Here is a 24319-nt window from a genome sequence, read left to right as displayed (position 1 = left end):
TCAGGCGGTGGCTTACATCAGGCGGTCGTGCACATCAGGGAGTCGCGCACATCAGGCGGTGCTTGAACGAGGGCCCGCACATCGCCGCTTGCGGCTTTAATTCTAATTATCATTTATTTAATTAATTTTATTTATTAATTTATTTATTGTTATTTCTTTATTTTGAATAAATAAACTTACTTATTTTTTCATGTATATATTAATTTTCTATTTTTAATTTAATTTTAACTTTTCTCTTCAAGAATTCATAGACTTTTTATTCATTTTTTAATTCTTTTATGAAATATTTGTGCTTGAGATCTGCCTCTGAGTCCAATGGCTCTATTGTTGTTTTGTTGGTGGAGTCTAATAAAAAAGTTTAAATTCACTCTGCTCACCTCTCTTGTCTGTCGGGATGTGGGTAGTGTCTGTGGTGAGGGTCTCCGTTCTCCTGCCCTCCTCCTCCTCCTGATGAGTCCTTACGGGGGTGTGTGGGGGGGCTGCCTCGTCTCAGGGAGTTGGAGCGAGTGACAGACATGGTGTCAAACTCATCCAACAGCCAGGTCAGGGAGCCGTCCACCCCGAGCTTGTTGCCACGAACAATTGTCTGAAGAAATGAAAAAGATAGATTTGGGTAAATATAGTAGAAAAGGTCATTAAAATGAAGGCAGTGCAGGGTTTGTTAATGTGTAAGTCTTCTGCATGACTTATTTTTTAAAAAGGTAACATATCACGCTTTTTTCATCAACATATATTGGTCTAAGAGGTCCCCAAAACATGTCTTTAAAGTTTATGCTCAAAAAAACACTTTGAAATCAGATTTTGGTCTGCCTGAAAAACCCTCTTCTTCAGTCCTCCTCAGAACAGGCTGTTTTCTCTCTGACCACGCCCCCTCAGGAAGTGGATGTGGCCTCGGCTCTCCAGCACGTTGATCTAATGTTTACATGTTGGCTGAATATACATGGCTGCTCAGAGATCACGTTACTTCAACCCTCTGAATCTGATCCAGAATCTGATCCTGATGGAGAGGCGCCTGCAGCAGGACCTTTCTGAACCATTGGTCACAGATTTAGTGTTTCTTGTTGTTTTATTTATCAGTATGTCGACGTGTGTCTTGGTACACAGCAACGAACATGTAGCTATGTGGCTATGCTAACTAGCGCTAGCACTTATCCATGATAAATAAAAATCATTCACTAGATCTTCAAATCTGCAGACGTGGGGAGTCAAACCGACCTTTGTGTTTATTAAGACAGCCTACAACTAGCATGCCTCCCTCCTAAGCTCCTTGTTAGCACACATGTGTGCAGGTAATGAAAAACGGAGGAGGGGTTGAGTTGTATTTTATACAGTCTATGGGCTGAACAAGCTCCGAGCTCTGACTTCCTGTTACAGACTGGATGTCGTTGTGACGTATGAAAAACACTGAAAACTGAAACGGCTCATTTCAGCACACATTTACAGAAAGGTGGAGAAATCAGAACAGGGGCAGAATGGACTCTTTTACTTTTCAGGGGGTTTGTAGACAGGGACACATATTTCAGGTAGAGAACTGTTAAAAAGTCGATTTTGCATGATATGTCACCTTTAAATATAAGTGATATGTGATGTTTGCTCATCCCACCTTTCGTGGCTCCACAGTAGTGATGACAGTCACGTCGATGAAAGGCTTGGGCCTCTTGGCCGTGTCTTCGATGAGCGACTGCCATTGTCGCGGCAATCCGACGAACTTCTGCTCCTGCTCGTCAAAGTCTGTGTGGACGCGATGCTCGAAGTTTGACGGCGCTGAGATCTGGATGCGAGACTTGTTTTTCTTTTTGGTGAACATGATGGCGGCTGAGGCAGCTGCAGCCAAGCATCAGACCTGCAGGGAGGAAGGAAGCAGAGGAGGGAGTGAGGTGAGAAGGAAATACTGAGTGCATATGCAAATGATCTGAACATGGGACATAAACGCTCTCATGCATCCAGTCAGTGATCGTCTGCAGATTTAAAGTGGATTGTTAAATTGTTCTTCAGCCAACAAACTTCATCCCAGCTGGATTATTTCCAGCTCATTGATTGGTCACTATTGTTCTGGCTTTACCGCAGCACTGACCTTTAACTGAAGGTCACCAGTGTGCTCAACAATAAGATGACTCCTGCTCTCCCATTATCAACGACAGAACAAGAGCCTGTAATCCATACGTCCTCACAGGCCCAACAACACACCCAGCTTGTAGCGGGAGATAATGGAAGAGCTGCATCTTCATTGTAAACCCTCCATGTCTACACTGAACGGCCTCAGCTCAGGTGTCAGTCTGTGGTCTGTGCATGAACACTGAGCGGACTGATGACAGCTCTCCTTTAGATAAAACTGATGCATAATCTATTCTGGACTTTGCTTCTTTTAATAATAATTGAGGCTTGAGTTTATCAGTGTGTGAAAGTGAGAGGAGAGGCCTTGTAGAGCGAATTCCGGCACTTCTATCTGAAGAGCATGTAATGACAAAAATCTGAGGACTACAGCAGAAACATAGTCCAGCAACTAAGACCCTTCTTTCATTTCAAGGTTTTCCTGCGTATAGAAGTCAAACATCATGTGGTCTTATATTTGGTTCAGCTATTAGGGAGGTGTTTTAACTTTAAAGCATGTTTTGATGTGAATCAGCTGATTGAAGGTGTTGCTCACAGCAGCTCTGGGCTGCGGCTGAGTGACAGGTCTCCACGAGCGCTTCTTTTTTCTCCGACGTCGTTAACATTTCCAAAGATCGATCACTGAAAATACAAATTTGCATCCCTAATCTAAACTCCTTCTTGAATCTGAAATCCACCTTCTTCTTATCTGTTTCAGTTTGAATCAGTTACAGGGAAGTTGCATCACCACTGTTTTGCCTCTATTCAGTGAAGTGATTTAAATCTGCTGCAGTTCTGTGTGTCAGGAAACAAACAACCTGATTCACAAACTGTCTTCTGCAGCACAGCTCTCTCTCTTAGATCGGGTCTGAATAGTGTCCTTCACCCTGCTGCTGCCAGTGGGATTCAAAGGAGACACTCCTAGTAGTCAAACAGAGGCTCGCTATAGATCTGTGTGTCATGAGCAGAGCCAGGTCCTGCTGTGTTACTGACCAGAGGAGGGAACGGGAGTGGTGGGGCAGCGAGAACAGCGAGGACAAAAACAGCAGAATCAAAAACAAGGCATGAAAAGATGTGTGCAGCCGAGAGGGGCAGGGGGACGGGGGGTGTGTGTGTGTGTGTGTGTGTGAGCGGGCGGTGAGGGCGAGTCAGAAGTGAGAGGGCATGAGTCACGCTGTCCGCAGTTTTAATAAAGTCTTTCACAGCGGGAGTGTTTGAAGTGGAGGAGGACCCGCCCTGGAACACACTGAGAGAAAAGGGTTTACAGCCAACAACACTGCTGAGACAGAACTTCAACACACAACTCTGCAGTAAACAGATTCATACACTCCAATACACAACACAAAGAAACCAGCACCGATGTGGATTTCATCATGTGTGTTTACACTTCCAATATCTGGAGGGTCTGCGTCATGCACGAGGCGTGGTGATAGCTTAATGAGCAGCTTTAAACAACATGTCTGTGTTTCATGAGGAACCAAATATGAAAATAAATCTGCAGTCTAACTTACACACAACACCCCATAAAGTTCACCAGATGCTGACATGGTTTTTATCCTCATATGTTAATGATCTGCAGCATGTTTCTCGTCTTATCACAACTTTTTAAAAACATATCAAATCTCATGTTTTAGCTTGGACATTACAGCTGCAGCGACAGATCAGTTTCATTATGGATTCATGTGCAGATGTTTCAGATTTGATCATCAGAGAGGCTGAGAGATGTTTTAAAAAATGAAGGATGCTAGAGTTAAGCTTTCCTCGTTTGTCTAATCCAGGGGTTCCCAAACTCTTTAGCCCGTGACCCCCAAAATAACAGTGCCGGAGACTGCAGACCCCCCATTGTCCTGGGGTGGTTCAATGTTGCTCGGAGTTGCATACAAGAACTAGTAGGCCAATCCAAACACCTACATATTCATTCTTCATTTAATAAACGTTGTAGGAAGCATCATTTCCTCAGGGGTCATATTCAGGGATGCACCGAAAATTCGTCCACTGAACATTTTCGTCCGAAAGACTTGAATGTTGTGATGACACAAGCAAAAACCACGTCTAGCACGCACTTGTCTGGATAAGGGCCAACATGTCTGCATCTGTTCTTCCTTTAATTGCAGCACTAAAGCGTCTTCTAAGCAACGAGGTTGAGACGGACCACTGAGTGATAACGATGAAAAGTCCACTCTTAAGCCCAAGATCCACAGGATGCGTCGCGTTACGTTACGGCTGCGCCGCGCACGTCGCAGCAAATAGGTTCCCATTCAAGTCAATGCTCTAGAGTCCACAGGGCGCGCTGCGGCGCGTCTCAGCTCCGTCTCTGGAGCGTTCCGCCGCGCCGCTCTGCCAGAGATACGCGGGGAGTCTATTTTCGCCGCTCCCCGCGCCCAGCACGCGTCAATCGACACAGAAATGATCGAACTATCCCGGAAGTCAGGCACGAGGATCGTATGCAACATCCGCTCACTTTCAAAATAAACACCATGTGCAAACACAAGATCGTAAATTTCACCACTTCTTCAACATTACGTCATAACCTGTGGCATCGGGCCAGACGTCAGTCTCAAAAGATATCCGACACCATGGACGAGGAAAAGTTTATACTGTGTTGTTCTCGCGCGTTTTGGAGTTCTCGAGGGATCTTGAGTTTCCTGCTCCGGAGTGCGCGCCGCTCCAAACACGCATCCTATGGACCAGGGCGAAAGCCCCGGGACGGAGCAGAGCCGTGTCGCAGCCGTAACGCGGCGCACACGCATCCTGTGGATTCCCCGAGTTAGAGTCTGTCAGCACATCTATTCGGATCCTCTGCACTTCATCCTGACTGTACTTGATCCGCGTTATAAAGATCATTACTTGGATGTGGGAATAAAGCAGCGTGCACCAGAAATGATCCAGGTCGCGATGGATGCAGAGAACCCGCTTGGAGACGGAGAAGCGCACAGCGCAGGAAGAAGAACAGAGCGCAGGAAAAAGGACTCGTCTCTCTGAACCAGATGAGGGGGACGCACCCTCGTTGTCTGATATGTTCAATGAGATCCTTGATGTTAGTGAGGTTAGTACACAGTCAGAGCCAGAAATGCAATGGTACTATTAATTAGCATAATAATTTATTTTGGTGTTTTGGTTTTCGGCCTTGGCTTCTTCATTTTCGGTTTCAGCCAAGAACTTTCATTTGGGTGCATCTCTAGTCAAATTGCAACAAAGTAAAGAAGAAATGTTTTTTAATTTCATGATTTTATCATCATGTTTTTGTATGTTTACAACAATGGATAAAACCTGCAATTTTAGATCATTCTAAATTATGATTGTCCCCCCCATCAGTGTCTTGCGACCCCCCCAAGGGGTCCCTACCCCCATTTTGGGACCCTCTGGTCTAATCTACAGTCCAGCAGCATGAACCTCCTTGTCACGATCACTTTAATACTTTACTTGCACCTTTGTATAACTTATATGTGCTCTTGTGATGTATTGTTGTTTTCTTTGTCATGCTATAATCAAGTGTTGTCTCCATGAATTCTGTTTTGACCTGGATGAAAATTAGCCTTATGGCTAACTCTGGCATATTTACAATGATGCAACGCTGAAATGTTCATTAATATAATAAGATTACAAAAAAAGGAGCAGATCCTTAAATTAAAAAGGTAAAACTTGTAAAAGCTCTAACAGACTTTCCTTTGACTGTAAAGCTGGTTCCAAGTCTTACAATCTTCAACCCATCAGTAACAGAGTGGATTCAGGTCCAGGCTGAGACGCATGTTAAACTCATTCATGCAACAAAAAAAGAAAAGTTTCATCTCCTCCAATCTTCCCTCTGTGGAATTTATAACCATTAGCCAAACTATCTCATAACAGCGAGGTTGCAACACTGGTGATAAATGCCTCTTCCTAGTCATAATGAGTGTAGTGACAGCACAGAGGAGGCGTATTAATCACTGCAGAGGCCTGTCATTAGTGTTCAGCTGAGACAGCAGCACAGCCAATCAATGCCTCCCAACTCTGGGACACAGAGAGGAAAGAAGTGCCGTGAGGAAGGATTGAATTAATGAAGAGCAGAGAGGAGGAGGCTGGAGAAATCATCTCATCACCTGCAGAGAACAATAACATCCAGTAATATGTACGTGAACCCTTTATTTGATCCACTATCAGTCAGGAGGGAACTGTAAGAGTCCAGATATCTCATTGAAAGCATACGCAGCTTAACAGACCATAAATCAGCGTGAAACATCGTCATGTGGGGAAACAGAAAGACACTGAGACAGTGGTCTGGCTGTGAATCACGGAGGATTGTGGCTTTTCTCAGATTCCTGTTCAGATATCTGGAGCTCTGAGCCCGAGGGCTGCAGGAGGAAAACAAGATTTCACTTCTGCAGACGAGAGCCAAGACACGATAAGGTCTGAATGTTCTGAAGGCCAAAACGGCAAACAGCCAACAGATTACTGCAACCTCAAAGATTCTTGATATGACTGAGTTTAGTTAGAAGCATGCGTGTAATGTCCTCTCTGTAATGCACTTAACCATGAGGGATGAAAATGTGCATCAGGCTTAGATAAGAAAGTCACATTTCTCTGACTCCAGCTTCATTAAGGTCAATACTTTCACTTTTTTGAGAGTGGATGAAACAAAAGACTTGAAGACATCATCATGAGCGTTTGGAAACACTGATCAGCAACTACATTCTTCACAAATCAAACATGAGGCGGTTAATTAAAGCTGACTATAACAGCTGGTTGCAGCCTTTATTTAACTGGACGATAAATCTGACAGAAAGTTAAACTAAGAATTAAATCAGAATGCTAAAAGTTGCTTATAAAACCAATGAGCCTCACATGGTATTAAAACAAGGTATGTGAATGAACACTAAAGTACAGATTATTTTCTATATTGTTATTTTTCTGCCACAAACGCTGCAGCAGGATACGTGTCCAGTGACTGATGAGTTCAAAAGCTCCCTGCAAAAACACAGCAGCTGTTTTTTCTATATATTTTCCATGACAGAGGTTCACAGAGAGTGAGATGTGTGACGGTTAAAAGAAAGCAGGTTAACACTCTTGCACTTGATCATTTTTTCTCCATACAGACTTGCTTATTATTATGGATAATGCTCACCATGTAATTACACTCTTGTTATTAACTTATCTTATTTTATTTCTGACAAAATTATTATTTATTTATAAATATTATTATTATTATAAAAATAGTATTGTTATTTTTATTACCATTATTGGTAACAACTGTTATTTACTTATTTTATTTTATTAATTTATTATTATTATATATATTTATTTATTTTTACAAAATTCTTATTTATCTATAACTATTATTATTATTATAATTGTTATTATTATTATAAAAAATATTATTATTGTTATTTTTATTACTATTATTATTATTATTATTATTATTATTATTAAAATTGCTATTATAATTAAAATGATAATTATCAAACAAAAAAAAAAGTTTCTTTTTTTATCTTTATTTGTCACTTCCTGTCTTGTTTTATAAACTTTCAGGGTGTCAATAAGTTTGGGGGATGTTGGGGATGTTCATGTATGTGTTTCTACATGTATTTACTTGTTCAAACATTAAGAAAAAATTATAAATAAAGTTAAAACAAAAAAAAAAGGAAAGCAGGTTGAGACAGTGACAAAGTCTGCAAAATCAAAAAGTGGTGTCTTTATCAAAACAAAGTGAAAGATGAGCTTTAAGTGCTGGGTATTATATTGATGTCTCATTTTCTGATAACTTTTGCAACTTTATCAAATTTCTATCTAACATCAAATTGGGGAAATTAAATAAAAAGACAGAAAAACAGACTTTCTTGTATGTATTTTCCTGTGGCCCTCTGACTGACAGAGTGAGACAGGTGTGAGAGGAACAGGTGAGCTGCAGCTAGTGAGAGTGATTTACTCAGCAGCAGGTGCTCCTCAGCATGAAACAGGAAGCACTGAGAGAACCTCAGTGTCAGACGAGAGGATGAGAGCAACAGGTGTCTGCTTCCTCCACCACCTGGTGATACTTTGTTCACATGGGAAAGTCATGTCTCAGACGTTCTCTGATGTTTATAAATTGGAAACTCAGCTTGACTTTAAACACCTGATGATGCTTTTCATGTGTCTATAAAAGAAAACATCATCGGACAAATATCCTCCCTATAAAAGTGTGACACAAGACGGTTCAACCAATTATGAGGTAACCAGTAAAGTGCAGCACTAAATCAAGAGTCCAACACCCTGATATAAACCACTTTCATACTTTAAAGCCTGTAAAGATCAAACTCAAGGTGTAAGTGATGCATTCATATAAATAAATCTCAGCACCACCCGCTCACACACTCATAAAGCAGAGGCTATAAAAGGATCCCCTCCTCTCTGAGTAAAACCAGCAGGTCCCACCCTGAACACAACAATCACTGTAGTTAGAGCTTCCCTGTGTTCTCCCCTCCCCTCCCACTCAAAATCAATCACTATCTCATCACCACCACCACTCCCCTCAAACTTTCTCCCTGCTCTGCATCCCCCACCCCCACTTTTACTTTCTCACTCTTACACTAAATGTCTCTCTCCCTCTCTCTCCCTCTGCGGCCCGTGTATGCCTGGCTGAACAGTGAGAAAGCCTGTTTTGTCAGTAGGCCAGAGTCAGGCTGATGAGCTCTGGATGAAGCTGCTGTCCTCTGGCCTGATTCAAGGACTGCACATGGGTGGTCCACGCTCAGAGAGACCTCCTCCAGGCGCAGCATCTATTCAGCTGCAGTGATACAGCCAGCTACGAAGAAGCTGCACTGAAAATCTGAGAACTATAAAAAAAGATCATTAGCTGCACCCTCAAAGAAAACTATGCAGGGGAGGAAGAGTCTCAAACAAAATAAAGGAACAATGGATCAAACATGTGATTGTATTTGTTGAGAAGCTGAAGTAGATCTGTGTATTTCACAGGAACAAGCACCTCATCGTATCGGTATCAGTCATGTCATACATTTTAGAAAAAGGCAACACCTGATGACTTTGACAACACGTCGTCTTCATGAGAAAAGAAAGCATGAATCACACATTTCATCACTCTGCTCTAATGATTTCTGTCTGAGGCTGCTTTGAGAAATACCACACATATCCATGTTCCTAAGAAGACACTAATAACACTCAGGGCTTGAGAGGGTCGCTGTAAACACACTTGAATGATTGAATGAATAAATACTGAATTTGTGAGGAAGATGGTTCATTCTCGAACTCTGAAACTTCTTCCTCAACCTTTCCTCTAAGCTGAATATATACTCTGGATACTTTCTATCAGCACCAACACGTAGGAGGCCCGCTAAGTATTTCCAAATAGGTCCCTTGTTGAATGCAAAGCTTGAGATTAAGTGTAACTACTGCGTTTAATTTCCCTTGCCCACATAAGGAGCACGGTGAGCGGTGAATCACAAAACTTTACAGCCGAGCCCTCCCAGAACCGAGCGGGTAAAGAGCCTCTAAATGATAACTGTGATGTGCAGAAATAATTTGTAGAGTGCATAAAAGTTTAACAGCCGAACATTCCCGGTGTTTGTGAGGAGGCGGTTTCTCACGCGTCACTTACTGCGGAGTGTATCTTTAACCTAAACGGTCCCTTGAGGTGTTGTAAAGAAACGAGCACACGGCGTTCAGTGAGGCAGCTTCGTGCACACGAACACCGCTGCTGTGATGTTCTTACGTTAGCTCGCTGCTGCTGCTGCTGCTGCTGAATCAGGGTGATAATTAATAGGCTGTCCTCTCACTTTGGCAAACACATGCAGCATCACACACACATACAAACACAGCGCCTCTCTATCAGTGTTTCCCAGGTTCATAAAGTGCTGTGCAAACACCGTACACTGTGTGACCTTGGTGCTACAGACGGCCCTAATGAGCAGCAGCTTGTTTACCACACTGTTCAGAACTGACTCAACTGCAGGGAAGTGCTTTGAGGTGCTGAGCTGTGGTGTTTCCATCGCCTCATACTTCTCCCTCTGCTACTGGACTGAACCAGCTTCCTGTAAATAAAGCTTTTACACTAACCATGCCTTTAAGATAGTCTACAGACAGGTATCTGACACAGAACTTCCTCCAGATCCGTGTCTGATCCGTCTCTGATCCACTACGGTCCGCGGAGTCATGTGACCGAGGTTTCCCCGCGGTAATCATAATCTGAATCAAGGATTCTCCTCCTCCTCCTCTCCTCATCCATGTTGTCTTTCTGGTCCTCTGAAAACCTCTGACCTGTTGACTCCAGGCCTGGCTCCACTCATCATGATGGTTTGTTGTTGTAGTTAAGTGAAATACGATCTGGTGATAATTCTGAAAATTAACCGGATGTTTTCATTTTGTTTTGGTGAAACCTGACTTCCTGTCCCGCTCCATCTGCTCGGTTGAGATTGATGCGTCGTGCTCCGGCATCCGCCAAAAATAGAAGTCTTGCGTATCTGATCCGGAGAGCTCCTGCAGCTGGAACGCAACAGAGCGGATCCAGTGGAAGTTAACACATTGACTGGATCAGAAACCTAGCAGATCTGGTGCTGTGACGGATCGGAGACGGACCAGACACGGATCTGGTGGAATTCGGCCGTCACACGTAAACCAATGCATCCTCAGAGCGACCTTTAAAATGTATTAATCCAAACAATAAATACAAAAGAGACAGAACTTATCAAAAACTCAACAACACTACATACAACAACTCTTTAAATACACTATAATAACATATAAGTCATAGAGGTCAGCCAACTTAATGTATCACTTCTTCATAGCACAGTGTGTGTGTGTGTGTGTGTGTGTGTGTGTGTGTGTGTGTGTGTGTGTGTGTGTGTGTGTGTGTGTGTGTGTGTGTGTGTGTGTTTCTCCTGCATTATGGTAAATAAGTTATGTAAGATGGAGAAGTGGTTGTTACACACACAGAAGTTCCCATGACATAAACTGCAGTGACCAGCTGATCACCAGCTGATGTTGATTTCATGAGATCTCAAACGGTAACAAGTGAGTTAGGTTATTTAATTAAAGCGTCAACACAAAGAAGATCAGTTCAAAACAGGATACAGTAAACACAACATGATCTGGAGTCCTGTCCTTAAAGTCTCTGTATGATGTAAGAGTACTCAGGATGCACAATGACTTCACTCACATAGAGAAACCTTTGAGATGTTGAATGAAACCAATGTGAAAGAGTTTTTTGGATTTAACATCTTTATGAATGAGTGAAAACTATGATCTGGATAGAAGAGAAGTAACAAATGGTTAACTAATAAATTGACAGACTTTATATTTAAGTGTCGTATTAATCTGTGTTTCTTTGGATTTAGGAGTAACAGAAGTATTCTAAAGACATCAAACTGGGATGGAGAGATTAAACAATCATCATGGAACAATAAAAAGTCCACTGCTACATTACTGATGGATTAATCAACAATAACAGAGGCTGCCCTCATTGAACACCTGAAGTCCAAACACTGACGACAGCTGTCAGCTGTCCTCCAGTCTTAAAAATATGAAGCCAATGCTGAAGTGCTAAAAACTGCAGTTCATTGAGCGTCCACTAGAGGCTGACTGCAGAAACACCGGAAACCACATACACACCCATTGAAAGAAGACGATCTTTACAGCAGAAATAAACATGTTTACAGCCTGGTTCAAAAAACAAGTGTAGTCTGGATAGCTCATTTCTCGATCGGCACACACTGTACGGGGGGGTGAATTTTTTCATAACACTGCAATTTCAAAGATATTGAGTTAACAAGTTTTCCATTATGAGAGGCACAGCTGACTTTACTGACAGGCGGGAACACTGTAGCTGTTGGCTAGGAGGCTAAAAGTCCGCCTCTTTACGTCACAGAAGTTAGGTTGAGTTCAGCATTTCCAATATGGCCGCCGCCGACATATGGCCTCAAAACAGCGCTTCAGGAACAGATGGGTGACGCCACGGAGGCTACATCTGTTAATTAAACTGTCTATGGTCACGTCTAACCTCTGAGAAGTTGGTTCCTATTTCAAGAGATTATTAATAACATTAGAATAAGAGCTAAATGAGTGTTTTACAAGTAACTATTTAATTTTTTTATGATTAACTTTTTAGAAAGTCTGTATATCTTACCATCTTCGTACATGATCTTAAAAAAACACTATACAACAGACAGTGGGAGATATGCTTTAGAAATAAAGTATAGATGATTATGCATTTTCTTACGACCTCATCTAATATAGTGTTTGTATTTCAGAGGTGATAATGTATCCAGAGACATCAGACACAAAAAGCCTATTAAATAAAACTGGTAGCCTACATTTATATTAATTTGTACACTGAGGTGATGACTACAGTGGAGCATTAATAAGGAAATAAACAGATCTGGAAAACCCCATCATCTCTGGAAAATATTCCCTTTGTTAAATGATGTAAAATGAATGAAACAAACTTCCTGTAAATAACACCACACGCAGCTAACTTCCCACTGAGGTCACAGGGTCACTGAGTCAGTCCTCCTCCTCTACATGTGTCACCAACACTTGTGCATGCAGACAGATGACCGTGGAGTCCAGCAGCTGTCTGACTGTCACTAATATGAGCCCTCAGTAACAGGTTTGAATTGGTTTGAATGGACACAGCGAGGAAGAGGAGGAGGAAGAGGAGGGAGGGGAGACAGACACACAGCCCCTCACTGTCTGGCTTCTTCTCTTCTCACACACCAAACAATAAAGTTATTATGTTTTCTCTGACTCACAGTTAATCCACGCTGGGAGATTTTAACAACAGAGTTTGGTTGTTGTGGCCCAGATTAACTTTCTCAGAGTTCAGCCTGATCACAAGTTATAACTTATACCTCTGAACTTTCTTTACACAACCAACCACACACACACACACACACTGCATGTTCATATACAGAGGATACATACTCACTGTCAGCCACAGGTTCTCCTCAGACCAGCAGCAGCTACACACACTATCCACCTGATCTCATGTCGGACACACAGCTGAGAGAGAGAGAGAGAGAGAGAGAGAGAGAGAGAGAGAGAGAGAGAGAGAGAGAGAGAGAGAGAGAGACTCCCTGCAGCAGCAACAAAAGTTGTTTCCGCGATAAGATCAATAAAGACGATCCGTCGGACGCGTCGTTACGTCCCCATAAAGGCACGAGGCGGACACCGGGACACGAGGACAGGTACCGTGGCACGAGGACAGGTACCGTGGCACGAGGACAGGTAACGGGGAAGTTATCCAAAGTTCTCCAGAGAGAAGTCAAAGTGTTGCAGCTCTGAGCTGTAAATACAGAGTGTGTCGCATTCCTATGGTTTCAGCACAGCGCGGCCCAGTTTCATGACGTCACATGAGAGAGAGAGGCAGGGAGAGAGAGAGAGAGAGAGAGAGAGAGAGAGAGAGAGAGACGAGATGGCAGGGAGAGAGAGAGAGAGGCAGGGAGAGAGAGAGAGAGAGAGAGAGAGAGAGGGGAGAGAGAGAGAGAGGAGGAGAGGAGGGGGGGAGAAAGAGAGGGAGAGAGAGAGAGAGAGAGAGAGGGAGAGGGGGGGAGAGAGAGAGAGAGAGAGGGGGACAGAGAGAGAGAGAGGGGGAGAGAGAGAGAGAGAGAGGGAGAGAGAGAGAGAGAGAGAGAGAGAGAGAGAGAGAGAGAGAGTAGTAGTAGAGTATTATCCAATTATCCATAGAGTATTTTTATCCAACTAATTAATTGTTTTAATTTTATTTTTTTGTCTTTTTTTATTTATTATGTTAATGTTCCTTATTGATCCTTTTCCATTTTCCAGTTTCTCCAATATTATGTCATCTTCTTTCTTAAAATGTTTTAATGTCCTTTAATGGAATTAATTATTATTTACTAGTCTATTATTATTTATTTATTTACTTATCTATTTTTATTTAATTATTTACGAATCTATTTTTCTTTAATTATTTACGAATCTATTTTTATTTATTTAATTATTAACTTATCTATTTAAATTTATTTACTTTTCTATTTTACTACTTTTAATATTTTTATTTATTTATTTACTAATCTGTTTTCTTTATTTAATTATTGACGTATCTATTTTTATTGATGTATTTATTTATATATCTATATTTATTTATTTGCTTAATTATTTTTATTTAAGATAAGATAAGATATTACTTTATTGATCCCCCGGGGGAGAAATTCAGTTGTTACAGCAACCCAGACATAAGTACAATCAAGAAAGAAGTTTCAATAAGTACAAAAAATACAAAATAAGTACAAAATAAGTAAAAAATAAGTAAAATAAAATAGATAAATAAAGCTAGAGTACAATTTAGATATATACAATGTTACATGTATTTATTTATTTATGTATTTTTTGAAAACCTCTTTAACAATGATTTGTTGGTCTACAGTCTCACTTCATTCTGTTTCATTTGTGTTTATTCTTGTAAATCTTGTTGATTAATTTAATAGCTGACAGCTAATTGAGTTAAATTGATTATCATTTATTCTTTTAATTTTAACATTAAGTAAATAAATAGGGTGCATGATGATATGTTGTCATTCCTGCACCTCTAGTCAGCAGTTACAGCTGTTTTTATCAATAAAAACAAGGCTGGATAACTTTAAAATCTTTTGCATGAGGAGCTTTTTTGTTTCTGTCCCATGATAGTATGATTCACTTGGCACTCCTCTGACAACATGGCTTAAATTATTACTGATCTGATCAGACAGTCTGCTGTGAAAAACGTCAAGCATGCTAATATAAACACATCCATCACTGAGACGTTACAGAGACATGCAGAGAGTTACTGCAGCCTAAAATCATCACATGCAACAACACTGAGGGCGAGGGAATGTCTCTGCATTGTTGTTTTAATTACTTCAATCTTTTTCATTATGTTTTAGACTCTGAGTGGCTTTTCAAAATGAACTAAATGTTGAAACTAGGTCACTGTCGAAAGAAGAAAATCTCACAATGAGCCTCCATATTTTCTTTCAACTTTCATGAAACAGCCGTCTTCCAACAGGCACAAAATCAATCACACCTGATCAGTTTATAACGAGTTCCTGATAACGCCGGCCTTAGTGACTCAGAAGAGGCACATCTATATGTCTAAGTGTCTCTTATCTGCTATCTCGCAGACTACAAGGTGTCAGGGTCAATAAGGAAACGATCTGTTGACATTCCTTTGTGAGTAAAAATACAACAATGACAGGTCCACTCGTTCAACGTGTCATAACCTGAAACACACAAATCTGCCAATCCCGAGGCTGCGTTCAAACAAAGCATGCAGTGTTTCAGCCAATGAGGGCCAACTTCCAGGAGCAGGTTGTGGAATGTGGAAAGGTCAATGATAAAGACGGGAGAGAGAGAGAGAGAGACAGAGAGAGAAATAGAGCACACACACACACCCACACAGCGCCAGTGAGTTTGACTCTGCACAGGACCTTCAGACCTTTGACTGCTCTGTGCATACAGACAGGATGAAATGCAAATATAAAGTCAGGTTTGCTGGGACGGCTTCATGAGCCACCTACAAGTTCAGAGTAAAACGGGGTCAAAGGTCAGAGGCAGAGACGGGGCTTAAAAATGCAGCTATGGTTTCCTCTGTGAGTTTGAAAACAGATCGAGGAAACACGCTTAAAAATCAACAAGAGCTGAGTCAACACGAGACAAAGCTTTCAATGTTTCATTCTACTGAGGAAATATTTACATTTCAAAGTGTATTAAAGGACTGTTTGGGCTTATTCTCACAACCCTGTGCCATTTTCAGGATTACACTGAAGGTTGTGGGTGAATTTGTTGGTATGTTTACTTCTCTTTCTGCATAATTCACCCTCAGAGTCTGCAGTGACTCAGGAGGATCGATTCAGGGGAAGATGAAGCACAAGCAGGTTCACATTTATCAGGTGAGCAATTGGCAGCGAGGAGGTCAAGGAGGGTTTAGTGCCAGGTTCAATTGGCTCTTCTAGATCTGTGGAAAAGCAGATACTGGGACATGTTTTTCAGAAATCTGCAAGAACAAAGAACAAATGTGGATTCACTGGATTCAGGTAAGAAGGTGAGCACAGAGATGTGTCTCAACCTCCAACGTTTTTATCAGGATCATTTATCTTGTGCTGTTTCTGCCAGCTTGCAAGACTACACAGAGTCTATCAGGCATCATGTTGAGACACGTAAACCCTCCATGTTTCATCTGAAGGAACTCAAAGTTTCACAGATTACAGACTCACAACTTTAAATTGGGTCGGCACACAATCTGAGTCCTGCTGACGGTCAGGTGTCAAACGTTACATCAGTGTGTGACTACTCGCTCCGTGACATGCTGATGCAATTACATAAGTGTCACGTTAGGCATCAATCACTCTGTGAAACGCACGGATGGCACAGTCAAAACAGAGAGAACGAGGTGACAAAAATAAGTGAAACATGACATCACTCCTCTCTGTCATTAGTTGTGTAACAGTGCAGCTCTGAAGCTGATCACATAAACCAGAAGGGAGTGATCAGTAAACACTCTTTCTTCAGATGCCTCAGTGCTGTTCATGTGCAAGTGAAGGCCAGTATCAACAAGAACTCAAAGCTGAAGTTTAAGCCAAAAATATCCACTTGTGGTTCTCTGTAATTCTTGCAATCTCTCTGCGTTCATCCTGAACATATTAGCAGCATTTAAAGGGTGAATGTGTCGGTGAACAACACTGCAACAAACCTCCTGACTGTGTCGTCCAGGCTGTTCCAGTGATGAAGGGGAGCAAAAATGACAAACAAAAACACTTTTCCTCTCTTGTTTCACCGCCCACTGTAACATACATCCATTCACTTGCATTGGAACACCAGTACAACTGAGGTGTAGCCCTGCCGCTGTCCAGAACGGTCTTTGCATTGTGTGCCAGTCAGTGTTTGTTAAACCTCCACATCTCTGTTGAACACGCAGGCCGGAGCTTCAAACACAAGACGCTCACTGTGCTGCAGAGAAAAAACCCCACAGGGTGGAACAACACAGAGTTTATATTTCTGTGGTATTTCTGATTACTTTCACAATCATTACTCAAGAAACCGCTTGAATCAATTTATTGTTCAGGCTTTTACAAAGTTCAATGAACAGTTGCATGAAAATCTACTCTGTGGCCTCCACATCCACATATCCAGCCTCTTAGGGCCAGATTCCACCAGATCCGTCTCCGGTCTGTCATGGCACCAAGTCTGATAGGTTTCTATTCTAGTCAATGTGTTAACTTCCACTGGATCCGCTCCGTTGCGTTCCGGCTGCGTCTCTGATCCGGCAGGTCGGAGCCCCCCCGGATCAGATACAAAAGACTTCTATTTTAGCTGGAGCACGACCCATCAATCTCAACATAGCAGATCGAGCGGGACAGGAAGTCAGGCACCAAAACAAAATGAAAACCCTGTAGAGGGATGAGTGGAGCCAGGCCTGGAGTCAACAGGTGGGAGGTTTTCAGAGGACCCAGAAAGACAACATGGATGAAGAGAGGAGGAGGAGAATCCTTGATTCAGTAAATACTGCAGGGAAACCTTGGTCACATGACTGCAGCTGTCCGGCGGTCCTGCAACCGGTGGGTGCTGATGGACGAGAGAGCACGGAGATGGACCTGACACAGATCTGGTAGAGGTCCTGTGTTGGGGCCACAAAGTTTCACACCCATAATGCCAGACTTCCTCAAAACACCATTAATGATATCCTTCAAAAACATCCCAATTCTCTCACACTCAGGTCATGCTACGTCTCTTGTTCTGCAGCAGGCAAAGAGCGTTGTACAGGGGGATCAAATATCAATAAGGCGATGCATTGACATCCTGACCTGTGTGATACAATCATCGATACATGGAGCTGAATATTAATATTTAAAACCAAAGGAATTGTTTTCTTTACTTTTTTTTAAGACATTGAAAAGTGAGAAAGCCAGAGAAACAGGAAAACAATGCTGGTGTGTGACCAGGATCAAATCAGAGCTACAAATCAAATTCCTCAGATTCTCTCCCTCCCTCCTAAAACACCGTCCTGTTACAAAGACTCTCTGGCTGAAACTAAGTCTCAAAAACAGGCCCCTTGTTATGATTTTGAATATTTCTTTTATTCATGCCGTGTTCTTGCCTCTGCTCCTGAGCACCTACATGCGCTGTGTTGATGTTGGCTCCTGCAGTCATTCCAGAGAGGATTTTCTTTCCTCTCAGGCAATAAGCCGGGCTCCTGTTCCCCATTACAGACAAGAACCAGCACCTTCTTTTTTCTATTCTTCTCATCCTCATCAGGGCTCATTTAATCTGTTACCACCAGTCAGCTTAGCCTGATCCCCTCTCTTCAGATACTTTTATGTTTGTTTTTAAGCTGAGGGGTTAAATGCTACCGGTGGTGTCACTGATTATCGTCACATGATCACTCAAAGCTGGAGTTATCTTTATTTGTGATGAAGTAGACTTATCAGAAGACTGGTAACAAAGGCAGAAGTGTAGGATTGTGTAGTCAGTAAAATATGTAGTTCATCTACTCTCACTTCTATTCTTTACTGGCCCCCTGATGAGAGGTGGAGACGGGGATTTCTGCTCCCTCCACTGCTGTGTTTTCTCTGCAGATGTAGCCTTCAGCTGAATCTGGCTCAGCATCTCACCTCCTCCTTCAAACACTCTCTCCCTCTCTTTCTCTCTCTCTCCCTCTTTAGCTCAAACCCCAAACTACCACCACCCCAGGAAAGAAACACCTAACTTTATCTTCTGTCTCTCTCTCTCTTTAACTTAAACACACACAAAGCCAAACCCCCTCATTCTTTAAGAGACAATGTTTTGTTCTGTGAAAGATGATTCCACGATGAAGATGAGACATCTGATGCTTTTTGTTTGCTCATCTACAAACTCAAACATCGACAACACAAGCAGGACAAAGCACTAACTGGAGGAATAGTTGTTCCCCTCTTTCTGTCCCTTTGTACGTGGATGTGAAAGCTGTTTGGAGTTCATGGAAGACGCCCGAACAGCAGCTGTGTTTACCTCTCTCACAGTCTGAGGGACCCTCAGGTCAGCCTCCATCAAACCTACGTCAACATCTGTCCTCCCATCAGCTCCACCCCCCTGCTGGACACGTCCGTCAACAGTCGTCTACTGTTCCTGATTGTCTCCGCTTTCAGGACTCTGCCTCCCTGCTGGGATCCACCGTAAACACCCCTCCTCCAAACCACAGGTTCGGAAATGGGCGGGCAATCCAGAACGAAACCCTGGGGCGTCTTTGAGTATCCTCAACTACTGGATTCCAGATGTGGCTGCTTTAGACTAGAAATAATCCTTCTACTTTAAATTGCAGTAACATTTAAAAGCATGCTGATTGAATGAGTTAACAGTCATCATCATGCTAATACTGAACACAGAGCAGGTTTGCCAATACCTCTCATTTCCATCATTGATTCATCTGCTGATTGTTTCACAGTTGATTGAATACTCTGAAAAATTAATGGTAACAAACACTGACCCCGTACCCCAGAGCCCAACGTGACATTTACATTTCAGGACTGAGAAATCTATTAATAGATTACTGATTGTAGTTCAAACAGAGGGGTTACCTTTAACAACACAAAGGCAGTGATCCCAACAAACCAGCTTTCCATCACTTCAGTTTCTAATCTGTCTGCAGTCCAGCTCTCTAACACTGGACTTCCACCAGATCTGTGTCAGGTCCAGCTCCATGCTCTCTCGTCCGTCAACACCCACCGGTTGCAGGACCGCCGGACAGCTGGAGTCATGTGACCGAGGTTTCCAATCACTGAATCAAGGATTCTCCTCCTCCTCTCCTCATCCATGTTGTCTTTCTGGTCCTCTGAAAACCTCTGACCTGTTGACTCCAGGCCTGGCTCCGCTCATCATGACTTTGGTTTGTTGTTGTAGTTAAGTGAAATACGATCTGGTGATAACACAGAGTGTTTTATTCTGAAAATTAACCGGATGTTTTCATTTTGTTTTGGTGAAACCTGACTTCCTGTCCCGCTCCATCTGCTCTGTTGAGATTGAAGCGTCGTGCTCTGGCATCCGGCAAAAATAGAAGTCTTGTGTATCTGATCCAGAGGACTCCGGATCAGACGCAGTCGGAGTGGACCCAGTGGAAGTTAACACATTGACTAGAGGAGAAACCAGACACGGATCTGGTGGAATTAGGCCGTGAGAAAATTACCACAACTCTCCAATAACCTAAATATCAGCACCAATAAAATGTTAAAAATCTGACTTTTCATCCCTGTACCTCATTCAGACAGTACTTCATTCAAACCAGTTCCACGTCTGTCATCTGACCCGTGACTGATCACTAAACCAACCTGACACCAAGCCCCTTCCTGACCCAGTTTCCTGTGCAGAATAACCGGTGGTGCATGATGCATTGTGGGGGTTGACTTTGATGGGAGTGCTCACTGTCGGAGTAAAATGTATCTGTGAGAGAGAGAGAGAGAGAGGAGTGACCCCCTCCATACAGCTCTGGCATCCCAGGAATGTACGGTGTGTCCGGTGCTAATCGCACAACCTTGATGACTAACCGGCTGCACGCAAAATCTCACATACACACACACAGAGAGAGAGAGAGACAGAGAGAGAGACACTACACCCATATGAACGCCTCAGGGCATATTATGAATGGAAGAGCGGATGCTGAGAAATGACCTGTACAATAGAAAGCGGGGTCATGAAGAGGAGGGTGGAACTAACTCAAATCTCAGACAGACAATATCCTCCGTCCTCCTTCAGTCTGACTCGACGGCACAAGTCTGACAAACACAAGAAACACAACTCCACCCCGGCTTCAGAGCAGGGGCGTGTCCAGGCGGCTGGCCGGGGCCCCCCTTTGAAATATGATTTTTTTTTAACCTCAGGTGCCGTCCCAAAATACTAAACTATGATCTTCTCTTTGACTCATCAGCAGCAACACTTCTGTCAAAACCACGCTGACTTTGCATGTTCAAGTAGCACATTTTCTTTTGCTGTTACTTTTAATTGTAGAAAAATGAGTCACATGTTTACTTCATAAGACAGGAGAGTGGAAGAAGAGTTAATCCAGTGAGTAATCAAACATCTTCCTCTTGGATCTTTCAGAAACCAAACTTATGTGGCAGATTAATGTTTGTACCACATTAATTGTGCAATCAAAAGAAAGAACGATGCTTGATGTCGCTACAACTTCTCCTGCTCCTCTGCTGTCTGCATGTAGGAGCATCACAGGGTCGGGCCGACACACTCAAGTCTAATATGAATATCAGTGTACATGAATGAAGGCACACACAAACACAAACTAACAGTAACACCAGCCACCAGTCACCACTGTTTACTGCATTGGACGTCAGCTACCCTGCTGCAAACAGGACTTAAACATGGCACTTCAACTAGCAGCCTGCAGGCCGGATACAACCTTTCATATCTTTGCTATCATCACAAGAAGCTTGATATGTTTCTTTAAAGAGATAACACAATGTGTGCTCAATCAATGAGTGCACTCACTGCTCCTCCAGCTCCTCACAGACGCACAGGCTGGGCTGAATATCACTGTTATCACGTCCCTCCTGTGAATACTTCGACTGCTGTTGGATCTCCTGTGTAACGTCTGCTTATGCTGTCCTTTAGAAAGTGTGCAGCTGGTTGCATGGGATGTGATTATGTAGTGTTGCCACATACACCTATAGTCAACACCAAGCTTCCTGCTCACTCAGTTGTAGCAGTTGACAGCCCTGAATTCAACTTAATGTCTTATTATCCCAATGACAAGTACTGAAACAAACTTGTATACGACACAGAAGTGCAATTTATTATTTTGACAGGTAGAAAACCAACGGATTGTCTACTTTACACCCTGGTAGGTCATTTAAAAAGTTAATTTCAGACCTGTGTCATACTTTCACAGCTAGTGTGGACAGACAAGTTTAAAAACAGAAGAAAGTGAGATAAAGAAACAGAAATAAGTCCTCCACTCATCCGAAAGACAGATGGATGTGCAATTGAACAACTTTAAAGCTCCAGTATGTGTTTGAGCATCACATCAGACTCAGATTGGACACTTTTTAGAGGCAGTGAGGAGGACAGAGAAGGAGGAAGTTTGCAGATGTGTGTCTGAGAGTAACCAGCTGATTGTTGCATCTACCTTCCACCCTGGTAGGTGATTTAAAAAGTTGATTTCAGACCCTGTGTGTGATACTTTCACAGCCAGGGTAACTGAATGCTATTTATTGACATGAGTGTGTGTGTACATACTTCATGAGTCAGTGCCCAAGCTGGGCCACCCCACTCACAACAGAGTGCACACCTCTCTGCTTCACAGGTGGAAATGAAAGTTTCACTCAGTCAGGATTAAAAGGGAGAAGTATGACCTCACCTCTCAGCACTGATTTAACAATAACACAGACAGGGAGGTGAATGATCCCGATGCTTCCTAACACATGAAAGACAGTAGAATCTAGGAAACCAGAACCACTCTACTTCCTGGATTTGTCAGTAAGCCTGGCACCGAGCTAAGAGGGTCTTAGCAAAACCCGAGAGCTGCACCATGAAGTGAGCTTTAGTTTCCGGAGCTGCAGCGAGAACTGTTGAACAACTTTCCCAAGTGACACATCAACTTCTCCCTCATCATCCACAGCTTTAAAAACACAAGGACCACAAACCCCACAGTGAGGCAGTCTCCTCACAGCAGATACCCGGTCTGCTGTTCAGCTGGTCTCTGCAGGATCAGGTCAGACATGAAAGCCGCTAACGTTAGCTTCAGTTAGCTACTGAACGGGGAGCAGAGAGGCGCTCAACACGCTCTAAACTCCATTTATGGATATTAAATGTTTTCACTCACCTCCAAACTCCAGGGGGGAAGTTTCTCTGCTGCCACCGCGGGCTGGAAGTTCACTTTCCACTGATGGAGAGAAGGAAGAACCCGGCTAACTTTGGACAAACTGTGAAACATTAGCTGAAGTCTCACTTTCCCGACGCCATGTTGAGAAGGGCGAAAATACTACATCCGGGAAACTGCGGCCGAGCACCATGGCAACCGAGTCAGGATTAGCATAAAGCCGTGTTATAGCATTAGCATCATTCTGTGGACCAAAACTCAAGTATACTTTAAATTAGCTCAACTTTTATTTTATATTACTGTTTATTAAAATAAAAACTACAAATTTAACAGAAAATAAATAATAAAAGTGAAATAAATAATCAGAAATGTGTCAGACATTTTTGTGACAGTAATGCTAGCTCCTATAATCAAGCTACTTTTTATTACAGCAGTTTATTTAATTATTAATTTAATAAAAACTTGATTTCAATACATAAAGATGTATTTTATTAATATTTGAATGCCTTTTTTTTTTTTTTTAATCCTGGGTTAGGCAAGGCAAGGCAGCTTTATTTGTATAGCACATTTCTTAAAACATTAAAAGCATAGGAAACATTCAGACAAGCATAAAAGAGCACAATTAAAATGACAAATATAATAAAACATAGCATTAGAAATATATTAAAAGTAAATTTAAAATTTGCACCATGTCAACCAAGTCAGGATTAGTATAAAGCCGAGTTATAGTATTAGCATCATTCTGTGGACCAAAACTCAAGTTTACTTTAAATTAGCTCAACTTTTACTTTATATTACACTTTATTAAAATAAAACCTCACAATTTAACAGAATATATATAATGAAAGTGGAATAAATAATCAGAAATGTGTCAGACATTTTTGTGACAGTAATGCTAGCTCGTAATATCAAGCTACTTTTTATTACAGCAGATTATTTAATTATTAATTAAATAAAAAACATAAAGATGTATTTTATTAATAATTGAATACCTTAATTTTGTTTTAAAAAATCCTGGGTTAGGCAAGGCAGCTTTCTTTGTATAGCACATTTCATACACAAGGGCAACTCAATGTGCCTTACATTAAAACATTAAAATGACAAATATAATAAAACATAAAAAAAAGAAAAGGATAATTAGAAATATATTAAAAGTAAATTTAAAAATTTAAAATTTACATTCAAAGCGAGTTAAAATAAGCTAAGGGTTAATAATTTGCCACAAAAGGCCTTTAGTTTAGGCTATTCTGTTTAATTATGGTTATTGTCAATGTGCTGTAAAAGTTAAATAAATCCTATGTAATTGTTCACAGACAGAAGCATTTAGATCATGACATCAAAATTACCCTGATATTATTTTTGCTCTAGAGCTCTCGCAATAAAAAATATTAGTTTGAATGCAAGTCATTTCCTGTAAAACATAATATTCATGATGATGATACCAAAAAGAATATTTAATCTAGTTTTATC

The 24319-nt window shown here is 41.8% G+C and overlaps 1 protein-coding gene and 1 long non-coding RNA gene across 5 annotated transcripts in view; one reads left to right on the top strand and one right to left on the bottom strand.

The window, feature by feature from the left end:
• pak4 (p21 protein (Cdc42/Rac)-activated kinase 4) overlaps nt 1-23034 on the bottom strand; it is a 39824-nt gene extending 16790 nt beyond the window's left edge. The window contains exons 1-3 of one of the 3 annotated variants that reach the window (XM_034701006.1): nt 22853-23034; nt 1604-1843; nt 378-586 (exon numbers count right to left, since the gene is read on the bottom strand). In XM_034701006.1, the coding sequence (XP_034556897.1) occupies nt 378-586; nt 1604-1807 (413 nt within the window). In that variant the 5' untranslated portion in view covers nt 1808-1843; nt 22853-23034. Of the gene's footprint in view, nt 1-377; nt 587-1603; nt 1844-12982; nt 13380-22852 lie in introns of those variants that run through there. The other 2 variants (XM_034701004.1, XM_034701005.1) reach the window with 2 other exon arrangements.
• The window catches only part of LOC117825269, a 15108-nt gene continuing 6602 nt past the window's right edge, over nt 15814-24319 (top strand). The window contains exon 1 of one of the 2 annotated variants that reach the window (XR_004633823.1): nt 15814-15941. This is a non-coding gene — a long non-coding RNA (uncharacterized LOC117825269). Of the gene's footprint in view, nt 15942-22462; nt 22742-24319 lie in introns of those variants that run through there. The other variant, XR_004633822.1, reaches the window with a different exon arrangement.

Source organism: Notolabrus celidotus, chromosome 14, assembly GCF_009762535.1.
Source record: "Notolabrus celidotus isolate fNotCel1 chromosome 14, fNotCel1.pri, whole genome shotgun sequence".
NCBI classification, from domain to species: domain Eukaryota; kingdom Metazoa; phylum Chordata; class Actinopteri; order Labriformes; family Labridae; genus Notolabrus; species Notolabrus celidotus.
Note: the sequence above shows the minus strand (reverse complement) of the source record. Positions and strands in the feature narration are given on the sequence as shown.